We start from the raw sequence: 22,332 nt of genomic DNA on the forward strand, positions 1-22,332 counted from the left end.
GGGGTCAATGTGTGTTATCCAGGGGTTAATGTGTGTTATCCAGGGGTTATTAGCTAATATCTAAGCATTACTAGGTATTATCCAGGGGTTATTACCTAATATCTAAGCATTACTAGGTATTATCCAGGGTTATTACCTAATATCTAAGCATTACTAGGTATTATCCAGGGTTATTAGCTAATATCTAAGTATTACTAGGTATTATCCAGGGTTATTAGCTAATATCTAAGCATTACTAGGTATTATCCAGGGGTTATTAGCTAATATCTAAGCATTACTAGGTATTATCCAGGGGTTATTAGCTAATATCTAAGCATTACTAGGTATTATCCAGGGGTTATTACCCAAGGGGCTCTGGTGGCCTGGTGGTTAACGCTCTCGCTTCACACGGTGAGGGCCTGGGTTCGATTCCCAGCCAGAGTAGAAACATTGGACGTGTTTCTTTCCACCTGTTGTCTATGTTCCCCATCAGTAAAATGGGTACCTGGGTGTTAGTCGACTGGTGTGGGTCGCATCCTGGGACACTGACCTAAGGAGGCCTGGTCACAGACCGGGCCGCGGGGGCGTTGACCCCCGGAACTCTCTCCAGATAAACTCCAGATAATATCTAAGCATCACTAGGTATTATCCAGGGTTATTACCGAATATCTAAGCATTACTAGGTATTATCCAGGGTTATTGCCTAATATCTAAGCATTACTAGGTATTATCCAGGGTTATTGCCTAATATCTAAGCATTACTAGGTATTATCCAGGGGTTATTACCTAATATCTAAGCATTACTAGGTATCCAGGGTTATTACCTAATATCTAAGCATTACCAGGTATCCAGGGTTATTACCTAATATCTAAGCATTACTAGGTATTATCCAGGCTTATTAGCTAATATCTAAGCATTACTAGGTATTATCCAGGGTTATTAGCTAATATCTAAGCATTGCTAGGTATTATCCAGGGTTATTAGCTAATATCTAAGCATTACTAGGTATTATCCAGGGTTATTAGCTAATATCTAAGCATTACTAGGTATTATCCAGGCTTATTAGCTAATATCTAAGCATTACTAGGTGTTATCCATGGTTATTAGCTAATATCTACGCATTACTAGGTATTATCCAGGGTTATTAGCTAATATCTAAGCATTACTAGGTATTATCCAGGGGTTATTACCTAATATCTAAGCATTACTAGGTATTATCCAGGGTTATTACCTAATATCTAAGCATTACTAGGTATTATCCAGGGTTATTAGCTAATATCTAAGCATTACTAGGTATTATCCAGGGTTATTAGCTAATATCTAAGCATTACTAGGTATTATCCAGGGTTATGCAATGTTAATAAGTGTTATCCAGGGGTTAATAAATATTATCCAGGGTTAATAAGTATACCCAGAAGTTAAGTATTATCCTATGGTTAATAAGGGTTACCCAGGGGTTAATAAGAATTATCCAGGGTTTAATAAGTGTTATCCAGGCATTACTAGCTATTATCCAAGGATTTATATCCAGGAAAAACTAGCTATTATTCAACCATTACTATTATCCAGGTATTACTTGTGTTCAGCCATTGTGATTATCCAAGAATAACTAGCTATTATCCATAACATCTGCCTTATTACAGGTACTCAGCAGCTGACATCAACACTGTACTCAGACAAGTACCTAGAGTACCAGCCAGTGATGGTAGCAAGTACATACAGAATGTACCACCACCTCTTACATATGTAAGTGCTCAACCTGTACTCTAAAGGATGAGTGAGAATGTTACAGTTCTGGAGGTGGGAAGTAAAGTACCTGTACTCTGAAGGATGAGTGAGGATGTTACAGTTCTGGAGGTGGGAAGTACAGTACCTGTACTCTGAAGGATGAGTGAGAATGTTACAGTTCTGGAGGTGGGAAGTACAGTACCTGTACTCTGAAGGATGAGTGAGAATGTTACAGTTCTGGAGGTGGGAAGTACAGTACCTGTACTCTGAAGGATGAGTGAGGATGTTATTGTTCTGGAGGTGGGAAGTACAGTACCTGTACTCTGAAGGATGAGTGAGAATGTTACAGTTCTGGAGGTGGGAAGTACAGTACCTGTACTCTGAAGGATGAGTGAGGATGTTACAGTACTGGAGGTGGGAAGTACAGCACAGTACCTGTACTCTGAATGATGAGTGAGGATGTAACAGTACTGGAGGTGGAAAGTACAGTACAGTACCTGTACTCTGAATGATGAGTGGATGTTACAGAACTGGAGGTGGGAAGTACAGCACAGTACCTGTACTCTGAATGATGAGTGGATGTTACAGAACTGGAGGTGGGAAGTACAGCACAGTACCTGTACTCTGAATGAGTGAGGATGTTACAGTACTGGAGGTGGAAAGTACAGTGGTTGTATGCCTTTTTATCATTTAACATGTTTCTTGATTAATACAGTTGATACAGTACTCTTCTCTCCCACAGGACGACCTCGCTACAGTAATGACAGACTACAGATGCGGCTTTACTGAAGAGATATCAGTGAGATATCAGACCTACATCAAGGCTGCAACCCACAGAACAGGTGAGAATTAGATCAGTTTAGGTCTGGAGCCCCTGTGATCTGTGGCCACTTACTAGAGGGCACCTAGGGCCATATTTCTGGTCCATTCTGGACCACTGATCACAAGTGGACCAATATCAATTGTGATGTAAGAGTGGTCCAGTATGGACCACTCTTACACTGTTCCTTATCATTACCTTTGACATACCTATGAGTTCTGAGATTTTTTTCGCCACCTGGAGCCTGGCCATGGGCCAGGTTGGCCCGGTGCTGGCCTGGTCAACCATGCTCGCTTGGTGCTGGCCTGGTCAACCATGCTGGCTTGGTGCTGGACTGGTCAACCATGCTGGCCCAGTGCTGGCCTGGTTAACCATGCTGGCTTGATGGTCGTCTGGTCAACCATGCTGGCCCAGTGCTGGCCTGGTTAACCATGCTGGCCCAGTGCTGGACTAGTCAACCATGCTGGCCCAGTGTTGGCCTGGTTAACCATGCTGGCCCAGTGCTGGACTGGTCAACCATGCTGGCCCAGTGCTGGCCTGGTTAACCATGCTGGCTTGATGCTGGTCTGGTCAACCATGCTGGCCCAGTGCTGGCCTGGTCAACCATGCTGGCTTGGTGCTGGACTGGTCAACCATGCTGGCCCAGTGCTGGCCTGGTTAACCATGCTGGCTTGATGCTGGTCTGGTCAACCATGCTGGCCCAGTGCTGGCCTGGTCAACCATGCTGGCTTGGTGCTGGACTGGTCAACCATGCTGGCCCAGTGCTGGCCTGGTTAACCATGCTGGCTTGATGCTGGCCTGGTCAACCATGCTGGCTCGGTGCTGGCCTGGTCAACCATGCTGGCTCGGTGCTGGCCTGGTCAACCATGCTGGCTCGGTGCTGGCCTGGTCAACCATGCTGGCTCGGTGCTGGCCTGGTCAACCATGCTGGCCCAGTGCTGGCCTGGTCAACCATGCTGGCTCGGTGCTGGCCTGGTTAACCATGCTGGCATGATGCTGGTCTGGTCAACCATGCTGGCCCAGTGCTAGCCTGGTCAACCATGCTGGCTCGGTGCTGGCCTGGTCAACCATGCTGGCCCAGTGCTGGCCTGGTCAACCATGCTGGCTCGGTGCTGGCCTGGTTAACCATGCTGGCTTGATGCTGGCCTGGTCAACCATGCTGGCTTGATGCTGGTCTGGTCAACCATGCTGGCCTGGTCAACCATGCTGGCTTGATGCTGGTCTGGTCAACCATGCTGGCCCAGTGCTGGCCTGGTCAACCATGCTGGCTTGATGCTGGTCTGGTCAACCATGCTGGCCCAGTGCTGGCCTGGTCAACCATGCTGGCTTGATGCTGGTCTGGTCAACCATGCTGGCTTGGTGCTGGCCTGGTTAACCATGCTGGCTTGATGCTGGTCTGGTCAACCATGCTGGCCCAGTACTGGCCTGGTCAACCATGCTGGCTTGGTGCTGGCCTGGTTAACCATGCTGGCTTGATGCTGGCCTGGTCAACCATGCTGGCTTGATGCTGGTCTGGTCAACCATGCTGGCTTGGTGCTGGCCTGGTCAACCATGCTGGCTTGATGCTGGCCTGGTCAACCATGCTGGCTTGATGCTGGTCTGGTCAACCATGCTGGCTTGGTGCTGGCCTGGTCAACCATGCTGGCTTGATGCTGGCCTGGTCAACCATGCTGGCTTGATGCTGGCCTGATCAACCATGCTGGCTTGGTGCTGGCCTGGTTAACCATGCTGGCTTGATGCTGGCCTGGTCAACCATGCTGGCTTGGTCAACCATGCTGGCTTGATGCTGGCCTGGTCAACCATGCTAGCTTGGTGCTGGCCTGGTCAACCATGCTGGCTTGATGCTGGCCTGGTCAACCATGCTGGCTTGGTGCTGGCCTGGTTAACCATGCTGGCTTGATGCTGGCCTGGTCAACCATGCTGGCCTGGTCAACCATGCTGGCTTGATGCTGGCCTGATCAACCATGCTGGCTTGGTGCTGGCCTGGTTAACCATGCTGGCTTGATGCTGGCCTGGTCAACCATGCTGGCCTGGTCAACCATGCTGGCCCAGTACTGGCCTGGTCAACCATGCTGGTTTGATGCTGGTCTGGTCAACCATGCTGGCTTGATGCTGGTCTGGTCAACCATGCTGGCCCAGTGCTGGCCTGGTCAACCATGCTGGCTTGGTGCTGGCCTGGTCAACCATGCTGGCTCGGTGCTGGCCTGGTTAACCATGCTGGCTTGATGCTGGTCTGGTCAACCATGCTGGCCCAGTGCTGGTCTGATCAACCATGCTGGCTTGGTGCTGGCCTGGTCAACCATGCTGGCTCGGTGCTGGCCTGGTCAACCATGCTGGCTCGGTGCTGGCCTGGTCAACCATGCTGGCTTGATGCTGGTCTGGTCAACCATGCTGGCCCAGTGCTGGCCTGGTCAACCATGCTGGCTTGGTGCTGGCCTGGTCAACCATGCTGGCTCGGTGCTGGCCTGGTCAACCATGCTGGCTTGATGCTGGCCTGGTCAACCATGTTGTTGCTGCTGTAGTTGGAACTTATCACCACTGAACATCACTGGAAAACACTTCTTATATCTTCATGTAATTTTTCAGTGTCTTCTGCCGTAGTAACTTTCATTCTTATTTTAGTGTCATTTGCAAATGATGGTTGTTATGAGGATGTTAACCAGCAGAGGTGCCAGGACAGTGCCTTGGGGAGATGATAACCAGCAGAGGTGCCAGGACAGTGCCTTGGGGAGATGATAACCAGCAGAGGTGCCAGGACAGTGCCTTGGGGAGATGATAAACAGCAGAGGTGCCAGGACAGTGCCTTGGGGAGATGATAAACAGCAGAGGTGCCAGGACAGTGCCTTGGGGAGATGATAAACAGCAGAGGTGCCAGGACAGTGCCTTGGGGAGATGATAAACAGCAGAGGTACCAGGACAGTGCCCTGGGGAGATGATAAACAGCAGAGGTGCCATGACAGTGCCCTGGGGAGATGATAAACAGCAGAGGTGCCAGGACAGTGCCTTGGGGAGATGATAAACAGCAGAGGTGCCAGGACAGTGCCTTGGGGAGATGATAAACAGCAGAGGTACCAGGACAGTGCCCTGGGGAGATGATAAACAGCAGAGGTGCCATGACAGTGCCCTGGGGAGATGATAAACAGCAGAGGTGCCAGGACAGTGCCTTGGGGAGATGATAAACAGCAGAGGTGCCAGGACAGTGCCTTGGGGAGATGATAAACAGCAGAGGTGCCAGGACAGTGCCTTGGGGAGATGATAAACAGCAGAGGTACCATGACAGTGCCTTGGGGAGATGATAAACAGCAGAGGTGCCAGGACAGTGCCCTGGGGAGATGATAAACAGCAGAGGTGCCAGGACAGTGCCCTGGGGAGATGATAAACAGCAGAGGTACCAGGACAGTGCCCTGGGGAGATGATAAACAGCAGAGGTACCAGGACAGTGCCCTGGGGAGATGATAAACAGCAGAGGTGCCAGGACAGTGCCTTGGGGAGATGATAAACAGCAGAGGTGCCAGGACAGTGCCCTGGGGAGATGATAAACAGCAGAGGTGCCAGGACACTGCCTTGGGGAGATGATAAACAGCAGAGGTGCCAGGACAGTGCCTTGGGGAGATGATAAACAGCAGAGGTGCCATGACAGTGCCTTGGGGAGATGATAAACAGCAGAGGTGCCAGGACACTGCCTTGGGGAGATGATAAACAGCAGAGGTGCCAGGACACTGCCTTGGGGAGATGATAAACAGCAGAGGTGCCATGACAGTGCCTTGGGGAGATGATAAACAGCAGAGGTGCCAGGACACTGCCTTGGGGAGATGATAAACAGCAGAGGTGCCAGGACAGTGCCTTGGGGAGATGAGAAACAGCAGAGGTACCAGGACAGTGCCTTGGGGAGATGAGAAACAGCAGAGGTGCCAGGACAGTGCCCTGGGGAGATGATAAACAGCAGAGGTACCAGGACAGTGCCCTGGGCAGATGATAAACAGCAGAGGTGCCAGGACAGTGCCCTGGGGAGATGATAAACAGCAGAGGTGCCAGGACAGTGCCCTGGGGAGATGATAAACAGCAGAGGTGCCAGGACACTGCCCTGGGGAGATGATAAACAGCAGAGGTGCCAGGACAGTGCCTTGGGGAGATGAGAAACAGCAGAGGTGCCAGGACAGTGCCCTGGGGAGATGATAAACAGCAGAGGTACCAGGACAGTGCCCTGGGGAGATGATAAACAGCAGAGGTGCCAGGACAGTGCCCTGGGGAGATGATAAACAGCAGAGGTGCCAGGACAGTGCCCTGGGGAGATGATAAACAGCAGAGGTGCCAGGACAGTGCCCTGGGGAGATGTTAAACAGCAGAGGTGCCAGGACAGTGCCCTGGGGAGATGATAAACAGCAGAGGTGCCAGGACAGTGCCCTGGGGAGATGTTAAACAGCAGAGGTGCCAGGACAGTGCCCTGGGGAGATGATAAACAGCAGAGGTGCCAGGACAGTGCCCTGGGGAGATGATAAACAGCAGAGGTGCCAGGACAGTGCCCTGGGGAGATGATAAACAGCAGAGGTGCCAGGACAGTGCCCTGGGGAGATGATAAACAGCAGAGGTGCCAGGACAGTGCCTTGGGGAGATGATAAACAGCAGAGGTGCCATGACAGTGCCTTGGGGAGATGATAAACAGCAGAGGTGCCAGGACAGTGCCCTGGGGAGATGATAAACAGCAGAGGTACCAGGACAGTGCCCTGGGGAGATGATAAACAGCAGAGGTACCAGGACAGTGCCCTGGGGAGATGATAAACAGCAGAGGTGCCAGGACAGTGCCTTGGGGAGATGATAAACAGCAGAGGTGCCATGACAGTGCCTTGGGGAGATGATAAACAGCAGAGGTGCCAGGACAGTGCCTTGGGGAGATGATAAACAGCAGAGGTGCCAGGACAGTGCCTTGGGGAGATGATAAACAGCAGAGGTACCATGACAGTGCCTTGGGGAGATGATAAACAGCAGAGGTGCCAGGACAGTGCCCTGGGGAGATGATAAACAGCAGAGGTGCCAGGACAGTGCCCTGGGGAGATGATAAACAGCAGAGGTACCAGGACAGTGCCCTGGGGAGATGATAAACAGCAGAGGTGCCAGGACAGTGCCTTGGGGAGGTGATAAACAGCAGAGGTGATATGACAGTGCCTTGGGGAGATGATAAACAGCAGAGGTGCCAGGACAGTGCCTTGGGGAGATGATAAACAGCAGAGGTGCCAGGACAGTGCCTTGGGGAGATGATAAACAGCAGAGGTACCATGACAGTGCCTTGGGGAGATGATAAACAGCAGAGGTGCCAGGACAGTGCCCTGGGGAGATGATAAACAGCAGAGGTGCCAGGACAGTGCCCTGGGGAGATGATAAACAGCAGAGGTACCAGGACAGTGCCCTGGGGAGATGATAAACAGCAGAGGTGCCAGGACAGTGCCTTGGGGAGATGATAAACAGCAGAGGTGCCAGGACAGTGCCTTGGGGAGATGATAAACAGCAGAGGTGCCATGACAGTGCCTTGGGGAGATGATAAACAGCAGAGGTACCAAGACAGTGCCTTGGGGAGATGATAAACAGCAGAGGTACCAAGACAGTGCCTTGGGGAGATGATAAACAGCAGAGGTACCAAGACAGTGCCTTGGGGAGATGATAAACAGCAGAGGTACCAAGACAGTGCCTTGGGGAGATGATAAACAGCAGAGGTGCCAGGACAGTGCCTTGGGGAGATGATAAACAGCAGAGGTGCCATGACAGTGCCCTGGGGAGATGATAAACAGCAGAGGTGCCAGGACACTGCCTTGGGGAGATGATAAACAGCAGAGGTGCCAGGACAGTGCCTTGGGGAGATGATAAACAGCAGAGGTGCCATGACAGTGCCTTGGGGAGATGATAAACAGCAGAGGTGCCAGGACAGTGCCTTGGGGAGATGATAAACAGCAGAGGTGCCAGGACAGTGCCTTGGGGAGATGATAAACAGCAGAGGTGCCATGACAGTGCCCTGGGGAGATGATAAACAGCAGAGGTGCCAGGACACTGCCTTGGGGAGATGATAAACAGCAGAGGTGCCAGGACAGTGCCTTGGGGAGATGATAAACAGCAGAGGTGCCAGGACAGTGCCTTGGGGAGATGATAAACAGCAGAGGTGCCAGGACAGTGCCTTGGGGAGATGAGAAACAGCAGAGGTACCAGGACAGTGCCTTGGGGAGATGAGAAACAGCAGAGGTACCAGGACAGTGCCTTGGGGAGATGAGAAACAGCAGAGGTACCAGGACAGTGCCTTGGGGAGATGAGAAACAGCAGAGGTGCCATGACAGTGCCTTGGGGAGATGATAAACAGCAGAGGTGCCAGGACAGTGCCCTGGGGAGATGATAAACAGCAGAGGTGCCATGACAGTGCCCTGGGGAGATGATAAACAGCAGAGGTGCCATGACAGTGCCCTGGGGAGATGATAAACAGCAGAGGTGCCAGGACAGTGCCCTGGGGAGATGATAAACAGCAGAGGTGCCATGACAGTGCCCTGGGAAGATGATAAACAGCAGAGGTGCCAGGACAGTGCCCTGGGGAACTGAACTTTTTACCTCTGTTTATTGCTACTTTTTGTGTTGTGTGTATTAGGAACCAGAAAATCCGTCTGCCTATAGCGCTATATGCCTATGGCCTTCATTTTGTGTGCTATCACCCATGATCACGTGTTTGTAGATGAATGGTTCAGAGAACCGACATGTTGATAAATTAGACACATGTGCAACTCTTGGGTACCTTTACTGAGGAAACGTTTAGCCACACAGTGGCTTCATCAGTCCATACACAGGATAAACTTGAAGAACAGGAGATTGATGGACTGAACACATCGACTCAAGGTTGAGGGACTGATTACCTCATTCTCCTCCTGTTCTTCAAGTTTCTCCTACGTATGGACTGATGAAGCCACTGTGTGGCGAAACGTTTTCTCAATAAAGATACCCAAGAGTTGCACATGTGTCTAATTTATCATGATCACGTGTGTCAAACACCACTGCAAAGTCTGTGTATATCACATCTGCATTTTGGTTGTCTTCCAGTGCCTCTAATTCTGTCTTAGTGGTTCAGTTGATGTGACAGATGGTTCAGCTAGTGTGACAGGTGGTTAAGCTAGTGTGACAGATGGTTCAGCTAGTGTGACAGGTGGTTAAGCTAGTGTGACAGGTGGTTAAGCTAGTGTGACAGGTGGTTAAGCTAGTGTGACAGGTGGTTAAGCTAGTGTGACAGGTGGTTAAGCTAGTGTGACAGGTGGTTAAGCTAGTGTGGCAGGTGGTTAAGCTAGTGTGACAGGTGGTTAAGCTAGTGTGACAGGTGGTTAAGCTAGTGTGACAGGTGGTTAAGCTAGTGTTACAGGTGGTTAAGCTAGTGTGACAGATGGTTCAGCTAGTGTGACAGGTGGTTAAGCTAGTGTGACAGGTGGTTAAGCTAGTGTGACAGGTGGTTAAGCTAATGTGACAGGTGGTTAAGCTAGTGTGACAAATGGTTCAGCTAGTGTGACAGGTGGTTAAGCTAGTGTGACAGATGGTTCAGCTAGTGTGACAGGTGGTTAAGCTAGTGTGACAGGTGGTTAAGCTAGTGTGACAGGTGGTTAAGCTAGTGTGACAGATGGTTCAGCTAGTGTGACAGGTGGTTAAGCTAGTGTGACAGATGGTTCAGCTAGTGTGACAGGTGGTTAAGCTAGTGTGGCAGGTGGTTAAGCTAGTGTGGCAGGTGGTTAAGCTAGTGTGACAGGTGGTTAAGCTAGTGTGACAGGTGGTTAAGCTAGTGTGACAGGTGGTTAAGCTAGTGTGACAGGTGGTTAAGCTAGTGTGACAGGTGGTTAAGCTAGTGAGACAGGTGGTTAAGCTAGTGTGACAGGTGGTTAAGCTAGTGTGACAGGTGGTTAAGCTAGTGTGACAGGTGGTTAAGCTAGTGTGACAGGTGGTTAAGCTAGTGTTACAGGTGGTTAAGCTAGTGTGACAGATGGTTCAGCTAGTGTGACAGGTGGTTAAGCTAGTGTGACAGGTGGTTAAGCTAGTGTGACAGGTGGTTAAGCTAATGTGACAGGTGGTTAAGCTAGTGTGACAGATGGTTAAGCTAGTGTGACAGGTGGTTAAGCTAGTGTGACAGATGGTTCAGCTAGTGTGACAGGTGGTTAAGCTAGTGTGGCAGGTGGTTAAGCTAGTGTGACAGGTGGTTAAGCTAGTGTGACAGGTGGTTAAGCTAGTGTTACAGGTGGTTAAGCTAGTGTGACAGATGGTTCAGCTAGTGTGACAGGTGGTTAAGCTAGTGTGACAGGTGGTTAAGCTAGTGTGACAGGTGGTTAAGCTAGTGTGACAGGTGGTTAAGCTAGTGTGACAGGTGGTTAAGCTAGTGTGACAGGTGGTTAAGCTAGTGTGACAGATGGTTCAGCTAGTGTGACAGGTGTTTAAGCTAGTGTGACAGATGGTTCAGCTAGTGTGACAGGTGGTTCAGCTAGTGTGACAGGTGGTTAAGCTAGTGTGACAGATGGTTCAGCTAGTGTGACAGGTGGTTAAGCTAGTGTGACAGGTGGTTAAGCTAGTGTGACAGGTGGTTAAGCTAGTGTGACAGGTGGTTAAGCTAGTGTGACAGGTGGTTAAGCTAGTGTGACAGGTGGTTAAGCTAGTGTGACAGATGGTTCAGCTAGTGTGACAGGTGGTTAAGCTAGTGTGACAGATGGTTCAGCTAGTGTGACAGGTGGTTAAGCTAGTGTGACAGGTGGTTCAGCTAGTGTGACAGGTGGTTAAGCTAGTGTGACAGATGGTTCAGCTAGTGTGACAGGTGGTTCAGCTAGTGTGACAGGTGGTTAAGCTAGTGTGACAGATGGTTCAGCTAGTGTGACAGGTGGTTAAGCTAGTGTGACAGGTGGTTAAGCTAGTGTGACAGGTGGTTAAGCTAGTGTGACAGGTGGTTAAGCTAGTGTGACAGGTGGTTCAGCTAGTGTGACAGGTGGTTAAGCTAGTGTGACAGATGGTTCAGCTAGTGTGACAGGTGGTTAAGCTAGTGTGACAGATGGTTCAGCTAGTGTGACAGGTGGTTAAGCTAGTGTGACAGATGGTTCAGCTAGTGTGACAGGTGGTTAAGCTAGTGTGACAGGTGGTTAAGCTAGTGTGACAGGTGGTTAAGCTAGTGTGACAGGTGGTTAAGCTAGTGTGACAGATGGTTCAGCTAGTGTGACAGGTGTTTAAGCTAGTGTGACAGATGGTTCAGCTAGTGTGACAGGTGGTTAAGCTAGTGTGACAGGTGGTTAAGCTAGTGTGACAGGTGGTTAAGCTAGTGTGACAGGTGGTTAAGCTAGTGTGACAGGTGGTTAAGCTAGTGTGACAGGTGGTTCAGCTAGTGTGACAGGTGGTTCAGCTAGTGTGACAGGTGGTTAAGCTAGTGTGACAGGTGGTTAAGCTAGTGTGACAGGTGGTTAAGCTAGTGTGACAGGTGGTTAAGCTAGTGTGACAGGTGGTTAAGCTAGTGTGACAGGTGGTTAAGCTAGTGTGACAGATGGTTCAGCTAGTGTGACAGGTGGTTAACCTAGTGTGACAGGTGGTTAACCTAGTGTGACAGGTGGTTAACCTAGTGTGACAGGTGGTTAAGCTAGTGTGACAGGTGGTTAAGCTAGTGTGACAGGTGGTTAAGCTAGTGTGACAGGTGGTTAAGCTAGTGTGACAGGTGGTTAAGCTAGTGTGACAGGTGGTTAAGCTAGTGTGACAGGTGGTTAAGCTAGTGTGACAGGTGGTTAAGCTAGTGTGACAGATGGTTCAGCTAGTGTGACAGGTGGTTAAGCTAGTGTGACAGGTGGTTAAGCTAGTGTGACAGGTGGTTAAGCTAGTGTGACAGGTGGTTAAGCTAGTGTGACAGGTGGTTAAGCTAGTGTGACAGGTGGTTCAGCTAGTGTGACAGGTGGTTAAGCTAGTGTGACAGGTGGTTCAGCTAGTGTGACAGGTGGTTAAGCTAGTGTGACAGGTGGTTAAGCTAGTGTGACAGGTGGTTAAGCTAGTGTGACAGATGGTTCAGCTAGTGTGACAGGTGGTTAAGCTAGTGTGACAGGTGGTTAAGCTAGTGCTCTACTACCTTATACAAAGAGGCTATGTCTACACCTAAGTGTTGTTGTATAAGAATCCTAGGTGTTCTTTGGTCATGTTCTATACAAGGTCTAATATTTTCCACTTTCTCCACAGAAGAGAGACGAGATGACTCCAAGAGCGACAAGAGCAACAAACCCAAAGGGGTGAGGAAATTCGGTCAGAAGATTGCCAAGTCCATCGCTGCCGCGCTCGTTGCTGTGATAGATTAAGCCTCCAATAGATAGTCATGAAAAGACAGGCCCTGGAGGAAGGTCCATCCCCACGTTACACCATTGCATCAGCCTGGGACGAGGTCGTTGCAAGTCGCTTCGGTGTAATTAACAGTGTCTGTGATGTAGAACTCTCTTTTTGGTTTTAGACCTACACTGACCACAACCCAGGCTGAGTACGCATGACTGAGTACCGTCGCTGGTCATTGCGACAATGGCGTTCGCATTTTTAAGAGTTCGAAGTGCACTGGGGGCCCTCAACTGGGGTCAAAAGTCCATAGTCACTTGAGTCATTTCTTAAATACCCCAACAAGAACAACAACCACAATCTACAAGCAATATATGCCTAGCAGTCTTCCCTACCAGCGATAGTCGACCATACCCACAATCCTGCAGGCAGCCACTTATAGTGCAGCCTGCAGTCAAGGTTTACTGGATGCCTAGCAGCCTGCAGTCAAGGTTTACTGGATGCCTAGCAGCCTGCAGTCAAGGTTTACTGGATGCCTAGCAGCCTGCAGTCAAGGTTTACTGGATGCCTAGCAGCCTGCAGTCAAGGTTTACTGGATGCCTAGCAGCCTGCAGTCAAGGTTTACTGGATGCCTAGCAGCCTGCAGTCAAAATTTACTGGATGCCTAGCAGCTTGCAGTCAAGGTTTACTGGATGCCTAACAGCCTGCTGCTTGCAAGAATATTGCAGTGTTCTGCTTGCAGTGATAGTGACTTCAGAAAAACAGTTTCCTCATGAACTAGAGGTACTGATAAGTGCTGTCGAAGGCCTCTCTGAAGTTCATGGTGCTAGGAGCCATTAGGCACCTACTCGCTTGTGGTTTGCTGAAGGTTCTGCTGAAGTACCAGGTGTTCTGTGCCTTAATTAAGCACAAACTGTGCTCTGCTGTGCCTTGCTGTGCTGAAGCACTGATCGTACTCTACTGTAAGCACAATAGTGTGAGAATGCTGTGAAGGTAGCCAGGCTAACACACCAATGAACCTCCACTAACTACCATCACTCAAAGCTGTGGTAACTCACTATTAATGAAGACGGCTGGCCTATGCTGTACAAATCTCCGAAGTTGATAAACATTCATTTCACCTAAGTCACTTGATCTCAAAAAATTATATAAGAAATAAACTTCCCTTTCTATAACGTAGTTAAATGTTTTTTAGTGATTTTTCAAAGTGATAAATATAACAGTAAGTGTACTATTATTATTGTTATTATTATTATTATTATTATTATTATTATTATTATTAGTTGTTATTTACAGTTGGTATGGAAATCATTAAAGGAAATTCAATACCAGTCAGGAATATAATGGAGTGACGCAAAGTGACGTATCCAAGGATAAGACTTACTGTAAAGGATATTTTTTGTATTGGTGGGCATGCTACTAGCTACTGTGTGACTAAGAAATGCTTATGTATGCCACAGAGGCATGGGGTCAGAGGTATGGGGTGCATACTATATGGCATTGTTCCAACCTGCTCTTCTGCGCTTGGGGTGGATTCGCAAATGGCCTCTTTTCGCTGTTCTGGCAGGATATATACCCCTCTAAAAGTGTTTTGAAGTGTAAATGTCGATTTGAAATATATTTTATGGTCCTAGCTGCCTACTGCGTCCTTTTAAGAATGTCATTATGTGTGATGGTACGAGATATTTCAAAGGTTCGAATTGCAAGATGCATTCGGAAGATGAATTATCTTGGGTTCAAGTGGTTCTGCTTGTTACGCTGTTGTAAGTGCTTAGGGTGGGTCCAGGGGCACTCTTTATTGACTAGGATTCTACAGAAGCAAGAGTGCCTCCTTGTAGAAGCCTATGAGCACTTACCAATGGTTCTACAGCCTTGGATGTGTAGGTTATGTAGTGTGACTGCAGTGAAGGTGCAGTATTGAAATGGTGTGTTACTGCAGTGATTGTTCAGGACTGCAGTGATGTTGCAGGACTGCAGTGAAGGTGTGGGCCTACAGTGATGTTGTAGGCCTACAGTGAAGGTGTAGGCCCACAGGACGGTGCTTATCCTAGGCTGGGGTGAAGGAATCCAGCTTATTGCTTTAATCTGTTTCACAGTTCTACAGTAAGGTAATTTGTGAAGGTAATTTGTGGACACAGCCACAGAGAAGAAATCCGGTGTGACGTTTCACCTGTGGAATCAAAGTCTCTGGCAGGGGCAAAACGTCTCTCTAAACCTGTTCTCCGCAATTGTCTCTCACAGTGAACTTTTTAAATGGGCTATGGTAGATATTTGTATTTATACATATATATATACTCCTGCTGTTTGGCATAACTTAAAGGGATCCTATGGACTTTTTGAGAAACAAGTCCCTGTGGAATTCCTCCACTTGTGGCCAATGGGTGAGCACCTATCCTGTATATATGCTAAATTCAGCTGCCCCTGTTTCGCTTACTTAGAAATATGGATGGTGAGCAGGTCCCCCAAATTTCCTGTGTGTTCCATGGTCACGGAGCCTACTCCACTACTGTCATGTCCTCCGATTTGTGAAATTCACTTGTTTTGCTGCATAGTCGGTTCTCTTCCATAGTTCCTCTGTATAATGCAGTTCATTGCAGATGCAACTGGGGAATTGCACTGAAAATAGAATAGTGTTTGCAGTGATGGTCTTCCAACATGATGTTCAATTTTCAATTAGTTTATCAATCGCTGTTCAATTTTCAGTGTTTTTAAGTCACTGTTTGATTTTCAGTGTAGTTTTCTAGTCGTTTCTGCAGAAAAATGACACTAGAAGCCATTGTATACGGGAACCGACTGTATTCTCAGTCAATTTTAAATCACAAATATATTTGCTGTACATGCATTTTGTTGATACGTCTGAGGACATGAAGGTGGGTTGGTCAAGCTGGTGGCCATGTTAGAGGGCCGAGATGTGCCTCCGGCCCTATGCTAGTATCTTCACCCATACCCCGAAATACTGATTACAGGTGTGAACAAGCTGACCGTTCTAATTTAAATATTGCATTAATAGAAGTCCTTTTTTTTTAGCTATTAAATTTTTTTTCAATGTCTAGGATTAAGTTCGACTGTTAAACAGTCTGGTGTCAAGTTTAACTTTGGTGTCGCCACAGATCTTTCTGGGCCGAGTGGGCCGCGTGTCTTCCTGGCCGCCCCTTGGCCCGCCCTTTAGTTTTAAATAATTGCCCTTTACTGGCCCTGACAATCCAAATGTGTTATAGTGTAGGAATATTCTTGTGTGGCTGATTGCCCAGCTGTTACATGGGGGCCTGCCCCCAGCTGTTACACGAGAGCCGTGGCTCTAGCTGTTATATGAGGACCAGTCTCCGTTACACGGGGGCCTGCCCCCAGCTGTTACACGAGAGCCGTGGCTCTAGCTGTTATATGAGGACCAGTCTCCGTTACACGGGGGCCTGACCCCAGCTGTTACACGAGAGCCGTGGCTCTAGCTGTTATATGAGGACCAGTCTCCGTTACACGGGGGCCTGCCCCCAGCTGTTACACGAGAGCCGTGGCTCTAGCTGTTATATGAGGACCAGTCTCCGTTACACGGGGGCCTGCCCCCAGTTGTTACACGAGAGCCGTGGCTCTAGCTGTTATATGAGGACCAGTCTCCGTTACACGGGGGCCTGCCCCCAGCTGTTACACGAGAGCCGTGGCTCTAGCTGTTACATGAGGGCCTGTCTCTGTTACATGGGGGCCTGCCCCCAGCTGTTACACAAGAGCTTTGGCTCTAGCTGTTACATGGGGGCCTTGGCCAGCTGTTAAAAGGAGGCCTGGCCCAACTGTTACATGGGGGCCTGGCCCAACTGTTACATGGGGGCCTCTCCCAACTGTTACATGGGGGCCTCTCCCAACTGTTACATGGGGGCCTCTCCCAAATGTTACATGGGGACCTCTCCCAACTGTTACATGGGGGCTTGGCCCAGCTGTTACATGGGGGCCTTGCCCAACTGTTACATAGGGGCCCGGCCTTCAGTGCGCATGATGGTGCCCTCCGCGTCAAGTAATTTTGGTCTTTATTGTACTGTAGAAAGAGTATATTTGATCAGAGACAATTGTTATATGACATGATGCGCACAAATAATTTATACGCAATCACAGTTCCCCATCCTTGTGCAGTGTGCGAGAAATGGCAATGGCCTCGGCCACCTGCATGTCATACACGGCCGCGTGTCGTACACAGCTGTGTGTTGTACATGGCCGCATGTCGTACATGACCGCGTGTCGCATATGACTGCCAGTGCAATAAGTGATTGATGCTAGCAGCTTGCAATGTTGATTGTTCCCGCCCCATCTCCCTAGCATTTAAGGAATACTGTCAACCATTGTGGAAAAACGCGTGTGTGCGTTTGTACTGTTTTAGCTATACGCTTTTATTATACCACTTCCCAGGCTTTTCAAACGATGCTTAACGACAATCCCACAGTGGTAATGAACACGTTTGCAAATGCACATGTGTGTGTGTGTGTAGTTCTGGAGCTAGTTCGAACAACAGTTATTTTATCTGGAAAAACGCCATCTGCATCCTGATGTGTCGTTTGAAAATTCTGGCCTTAGCTTCTGCTATATACTTTAATACCTGTGGTTGCTGGTGTTTTTTTATGATCCCCAGACCAGTATGTTGAGGCCCGTCACATGTTGCAGAATATACGCCAGTTTACCCTTCAAATACTACAGTCTACCCTTAAAATACTACAGTCTACCCTTAAAACATTACTGTCTACCCTTCAAACATTACTGTCTACCCTTAAAACATTACAGTCTACCCTTCAAATACTAGAGTCTAACATCATTCTACAGTCTACCTACCATAGTTTACCATACATTCTACCAGTCTACCATACATTCCATCAGTCTATGATAAAGTCTACCATACATTCTACCATACAATCCACCACAGTCTACCATACAATTTACCATACAGTCTACCATACAATCTACCATACAGTCCACCACACAATCTACCATACAGTCTACCACCATGATGCTAGCTAAGTAGTCTAGTTCCCCATGATGCTAGCCTGATCACTAAGGCTGTTATTACTGTCATCTCCCATTATAGGGGAGTGTACTGACCTGTTGGTAGTTGTTGGGGTCGAGTCACAGCTCCTGACCAGTCTCTAGGGCAGTGACTGACAGCTGACTGACAGCTCTCTCTTGTATCTACTGCTGTCTACTATATATCTACTACCTACCTATATGTGGTTGCAGGGGCCAAGTCATAGCTCCTGGGCCTGCCTGTGTGTATTACCACTTTAAGCCGAATTAAGTGAGCTTTAAATCCCTTAATTTTTAAGTGGACCATTTGTAGTCCAGGTGGACCATTTGTGTGGTCCAGGGGACCAGATGGACCATTTGTGTGGTCCAGGGGACCAGATGGACCACTTGTGTGGTCCAGGGGTCCAGATGGACCACTAGTGTGGTCCAAGGAGTGACTGTTTTCGAAATATTTCGTCTCTGGGGACCCTGTGAGGCTCTTGATCAGAGGAACTGGAGTTGTCTTGTCCCTGAGCACAGCCCTGAATCCCTACCGTTGTCCAACGGCCTGTTAATCCTGTTTGAAATCTGTTGGATGTGTGGTTCGGTTTGGTACCAGGGGAAGGTATTAGGTACCTGAGTCCAGGTGATGGGTACTAGGTGCTTGTACCTGGGTAGGTAGTGAGGCTAGGTACTGACCTAGGTCCCTGAGGGATTGTGGGCAAGGCAGCTGCCCACCCCTGCCTACCATCTGCACGGAAGTGAGGTGTACACAGCCCACCCTCAATACTAACCACCCTTGGTATGGTTTTCTGGTAAGCCTTATACAAGCCACTGGGGACTAGGGACTAGTCTACTATGCTAGTACATGTTACTGTCCCACTATGGGTAAGCCCTACATGCTTCAAACTATCCACTATCCTCCCCTATCCTAGCATTCTCCAACCACTTCTGGTATGGCTCTCTGGAAAGCCATACTGACTTCTGCAAGCCACTAGGGACTAGTCTACTATGTTAGTACGTGTTACGATCCTACTGTGGGTAGCCCCTACATGCTTCAAACTATCTACTATCCACCCATATCCAGCACACTATCAGCATCCCCCTCCCCTATTACCTATTTTAACCCCCTTCCCCTACCCTAAAGTGATCTATGTACGTGAAAAAGTACCTATGGCAGGGACGTACGTTGCAATACATACGAAATAAGGACATTATCTTATGGACATCTTTCTGCTGTATATATATATATATATATATATATATATATATATATATATATATATATATATATAAAGGCAGAAGAGGGTCTTAAGATTGTCGTTTCTTGTGTTTTAGTTATGTTTTCAAGATAATTAGACATCTTTTAAGATGGTTTTTAAAAATCTGTGTCTTCCAGTAGGTAGACAGCTGGCTCCTGTCTTCCAGTAGACAGCTGGTTCCTGTAAGTCTTGCAGTAGACAGCTGGCTGGTTCCTGTCTTCCAGTAGGTAGACAGCTGGCTGTCATGGGTGTTGAGATGGCCAGCTGGCTGCTGTAAGTCTTCCAGTATACAGCTGATTCCTGTCTTCCAGTAGGTAGACAGCTGGCTGCCGTGGGTGTTTAGATGGCCAGCTGGCTGCTGTAAGTCTTCCAGTATACAGCTGGTTCCTGTCTTCCAGTAGGTGGACAGATGGCTGTCGTGGGTATTTAGATGGCCAGCTGGCTTCTGTAAGTCTTCCAGTAGACAGCTGACTCCTGTCTTGCAGTAGGTATATAGTTGGCTGCTGTAGGTGTTAAGATACCCATCTGGCTTCTGTAAGCCTTCTAGCAGCCAGCCAGCTGTCTCCTGCCCTCCAACAGATAGCCAGCTGGCTGCTGCTGCAAACCTTCTAGCAGACAGCCAGCTGTCTCCTGCCCTCCAACAGATAGCCAGCTGGCTGCTGCAAACCCTCTAGCAGACAGCCAGCTGTCACAGGGACATTATCCTCATCACCTTCAAATAAACAAACACAATAAAAGGAGAAATAATTATCACATATAACACCTGTAAACCCGTTCCAAAACTGTTCAATACTTGTTCTACTTAACCATTGTTACTGTTATGCTTGTTTAAGCCTAAATAGCATTTATTTAAGATGTAAAAGGTGTGACTATAGGCCTAAGTCCTCGTATCAAATCCAATTTCCGTGTAATTCCTGCTTCTGCTTCTGCTCTATGGTATCTAAAACTTGCCTTAATGCAATATTTGCAATTGATAGCTCCTGGGCCCAGAGGCTTTACTAATAGAGCTGGTGGTACCAGGGGCCCCAATAAAGCCCCTTGTAGGCCTATATTCGTTAATAAAGCAATAAATTTTACATCTAGCCTTCAATAGGCCTGTGTTTAAAGCTATCCTATGATTCTCCCTATGCCTAAAAATCTTTATTTTTGACAGAGGCTTCATCAATAAAGCGCCTGGAGGCCTACCTTCATCAATAAAGCAATTTTGCCATCCTGGGTGTCTTTATTGATGAATAAGACACATGTACAACACCTAGGTGTCTTTATTGATTAAGACACATGTACAACACCTGTGTCTCTTTATTGATGAATAAGACACATGTACAACACCTGGGTGTCTTTATTGATGAATAAGACACATGTACAACACCTGGGTGTCTTTATTGATGAATAAGACACATGTACAACACCTGGGTGTGTCTATTGATGAATAAGACACATGTACAACACCTAGGTGTCTTTATTGGTGAATAAGACACATGTACAACACCTGGGTGTCTTTATTGATGAATAAGACACATGTACAACACCTGGGTGTCTTTATTGATGAATAAGACACATGTACAACACCTAGGTGTCTATATCTATGTCTAAATTTACTATATGTCTACGTATATCTTGTAATAAAGGCAAGTAATAGGGTCTTTAAAAATAAAGGAAAATGTCACTACACCTTTATTTTACCTGTGTGATAAAGCTGATCATTTTCAGAGCCTAGGCCTATTATAAGTCAGATATTTGGGCAATCTCCGCTGTTTGTACAGCCTAGAGAAAGAGGTGAGGGTTCTGAGTCGGCTTCAGTGTATCGTATAGGGGATCTAGTTGAACCTTATTGGCTGGGGTGTCTAGAAACTATTGACTTGGTTCAATTGTGGGGTAGGGCTTCAATTGTAGGGGATAGGGGTTCCATTGTGGGGGTAATGGTTCAAGTGAGGGGATGGAGATTCAGTTGTGGTTTAACTCTTGGGGTGGGGGTTCAATTGTGGGGATGGAGGTTCAATTGTGAAGGGCGGGGATTTACTGGTGGGGGTTAGGGTTCAACTGTGGGGGTGGGGGTTCAACTGTTGGGGATTGGGGTTTCAGTTGTGGGGGTTGGGGGTTCAATTGTGAGGGATAAGGCTTCAATTGTGAGGGATGGGGGTTCAATTGTGGGGGTTGGGGGTTCAATTTTGGGGGATGGGGGTTCAATTGTGGGGGATGGGGGTTTAATTGTGGGGGTTGGGGGTTCAATTGTGGGGGATGAGGGTTCAATTGTGAGGGATAAGGCTTCAATTGTGAGGGATGGGGGTTCAATTGTGGGGGTTGGGGGTTCATTTGTGGGGGATGGGGGTTCAATTGTGGGGGATGGGGTTCAATTGTAGGGGATGAGGGTTCAATTGTGGGGGATGGGGATTCAATTGTGAGGGATGGGGATTTAATTGTGAGGGATAGGGAATCAATTGTGAGGGATGAGGGTTCAATTGAGGGATGGGGGTTCAATTGTAAGAGTTGGGGGTTTCATTGTGGGGGTTGGGGGTTCAATTGGGAGGGATAGGGGTTCGATTGTGGGGGTTCAATTGTGGGGGGTGGGGGTTCGATTGTGAGGGATGGGGGTTCAATTGTGGGGGATGGGGGTTCAATTGTGAGGGATGGGGGTTCAATTGTGGGGGTTGGGGGTTCAATTGTAAGGGATAAGGGTTCAATTGTGAGGGATGGGGGTTCAACTGTGGGGGTTGGGGGTTTAACTGTGAGGGATAGGGGTTCAATTGTGGGGGTGGGGGTTCAATTGTGAGGGATGGGGGTTCAATTGTAGGGGATGGTTCGATTAGAAGATGGGGGTTCAATTGTAAAGAATGGGGGTTCAATTGTGGGGGTTGGGGTCCAATTATGAGGGATGGTTCGATTAGGGGATGGGGTTCAATTGTGGGAGATGGTTCAACTGTGGGGGATGGTTCAATTGTGGGGGACTGGGGTTCAATTGTGAGGGATAGTTCAATTGTGGGGGATGGGGTTCAATTGTGAGGGATGGGGGTTCAATTGTGAGGGATGGTAGTTGAATTGTGAGGGATGGGGGGTTCAACTGTGAGAGCATGGGTTCAATTGTGAGAGTATGGGTTCAATTGTGAGGGATGGGGTTCAACTGTGAGGGATGGGGTTCAATTGTGAAGGATGGGGGTTCAATTGTGAAGGATGGGGGTTCAATTGAGGGATGGGGGTTCAATTGTGAGGAATGGGGGTTCAATTGTGAGGGATGGGGTTCAGTTGTAAGGGATGGGGTTCAGTTGTAAGGGATGGGAGTTCAA

The 22,332-nt window shown here is 48.3% G+C and overlaps 1 protein-coding gene across 1 annotated transcript in view; it reads left to right on the forward strand.

The window, feature by feature from the left end:
• LOC128705027 (uncharacterized) overlaps nt 1–20,717 on the forward strand; it is a 56,981-nt gene extending 36,264 nt beyond the window's left edge. Inside the window, exons 4-6 of the mRNA XM_053800275.2 lie at nt 1,624–1,726; nt 2,451–2,550; nt 12,729–20,717. Coding sequence (XP_053656250.2) covers nt 1,624–1,726; nt 2,451–2,550; nt 12,729–12,844 — 319 coding nt within the window. The 3' untranslated portion in view covers nt 12,845–20,717. The remainder of the gene's footprint in view (nt 1–1,623; nt 1,727–2,450; nt 2,551–12,728) is intronic.
• The last annotated feature ends 1,615 nt before the right edge of the window (nt 20,718–22,332 follow it).

The sequence above is a fragment of the Cherax quadricarinatus genome, chromosome 97 (genome assembly GCF_038502225.1).
Source record: "Cherax quadricarinatus isolate ZL_2023a chromosome 97, ASM3850222v1, whole genome shotgun sequence".
In the NCBI taxonomy this organism is placed as follows: domain Eukaryota; kingdom Metazoa; phylum Arthropoda; class Malacostraca; order Decapoda; family Parastacidae; genus Cherax; species Cherax quadricarinatus.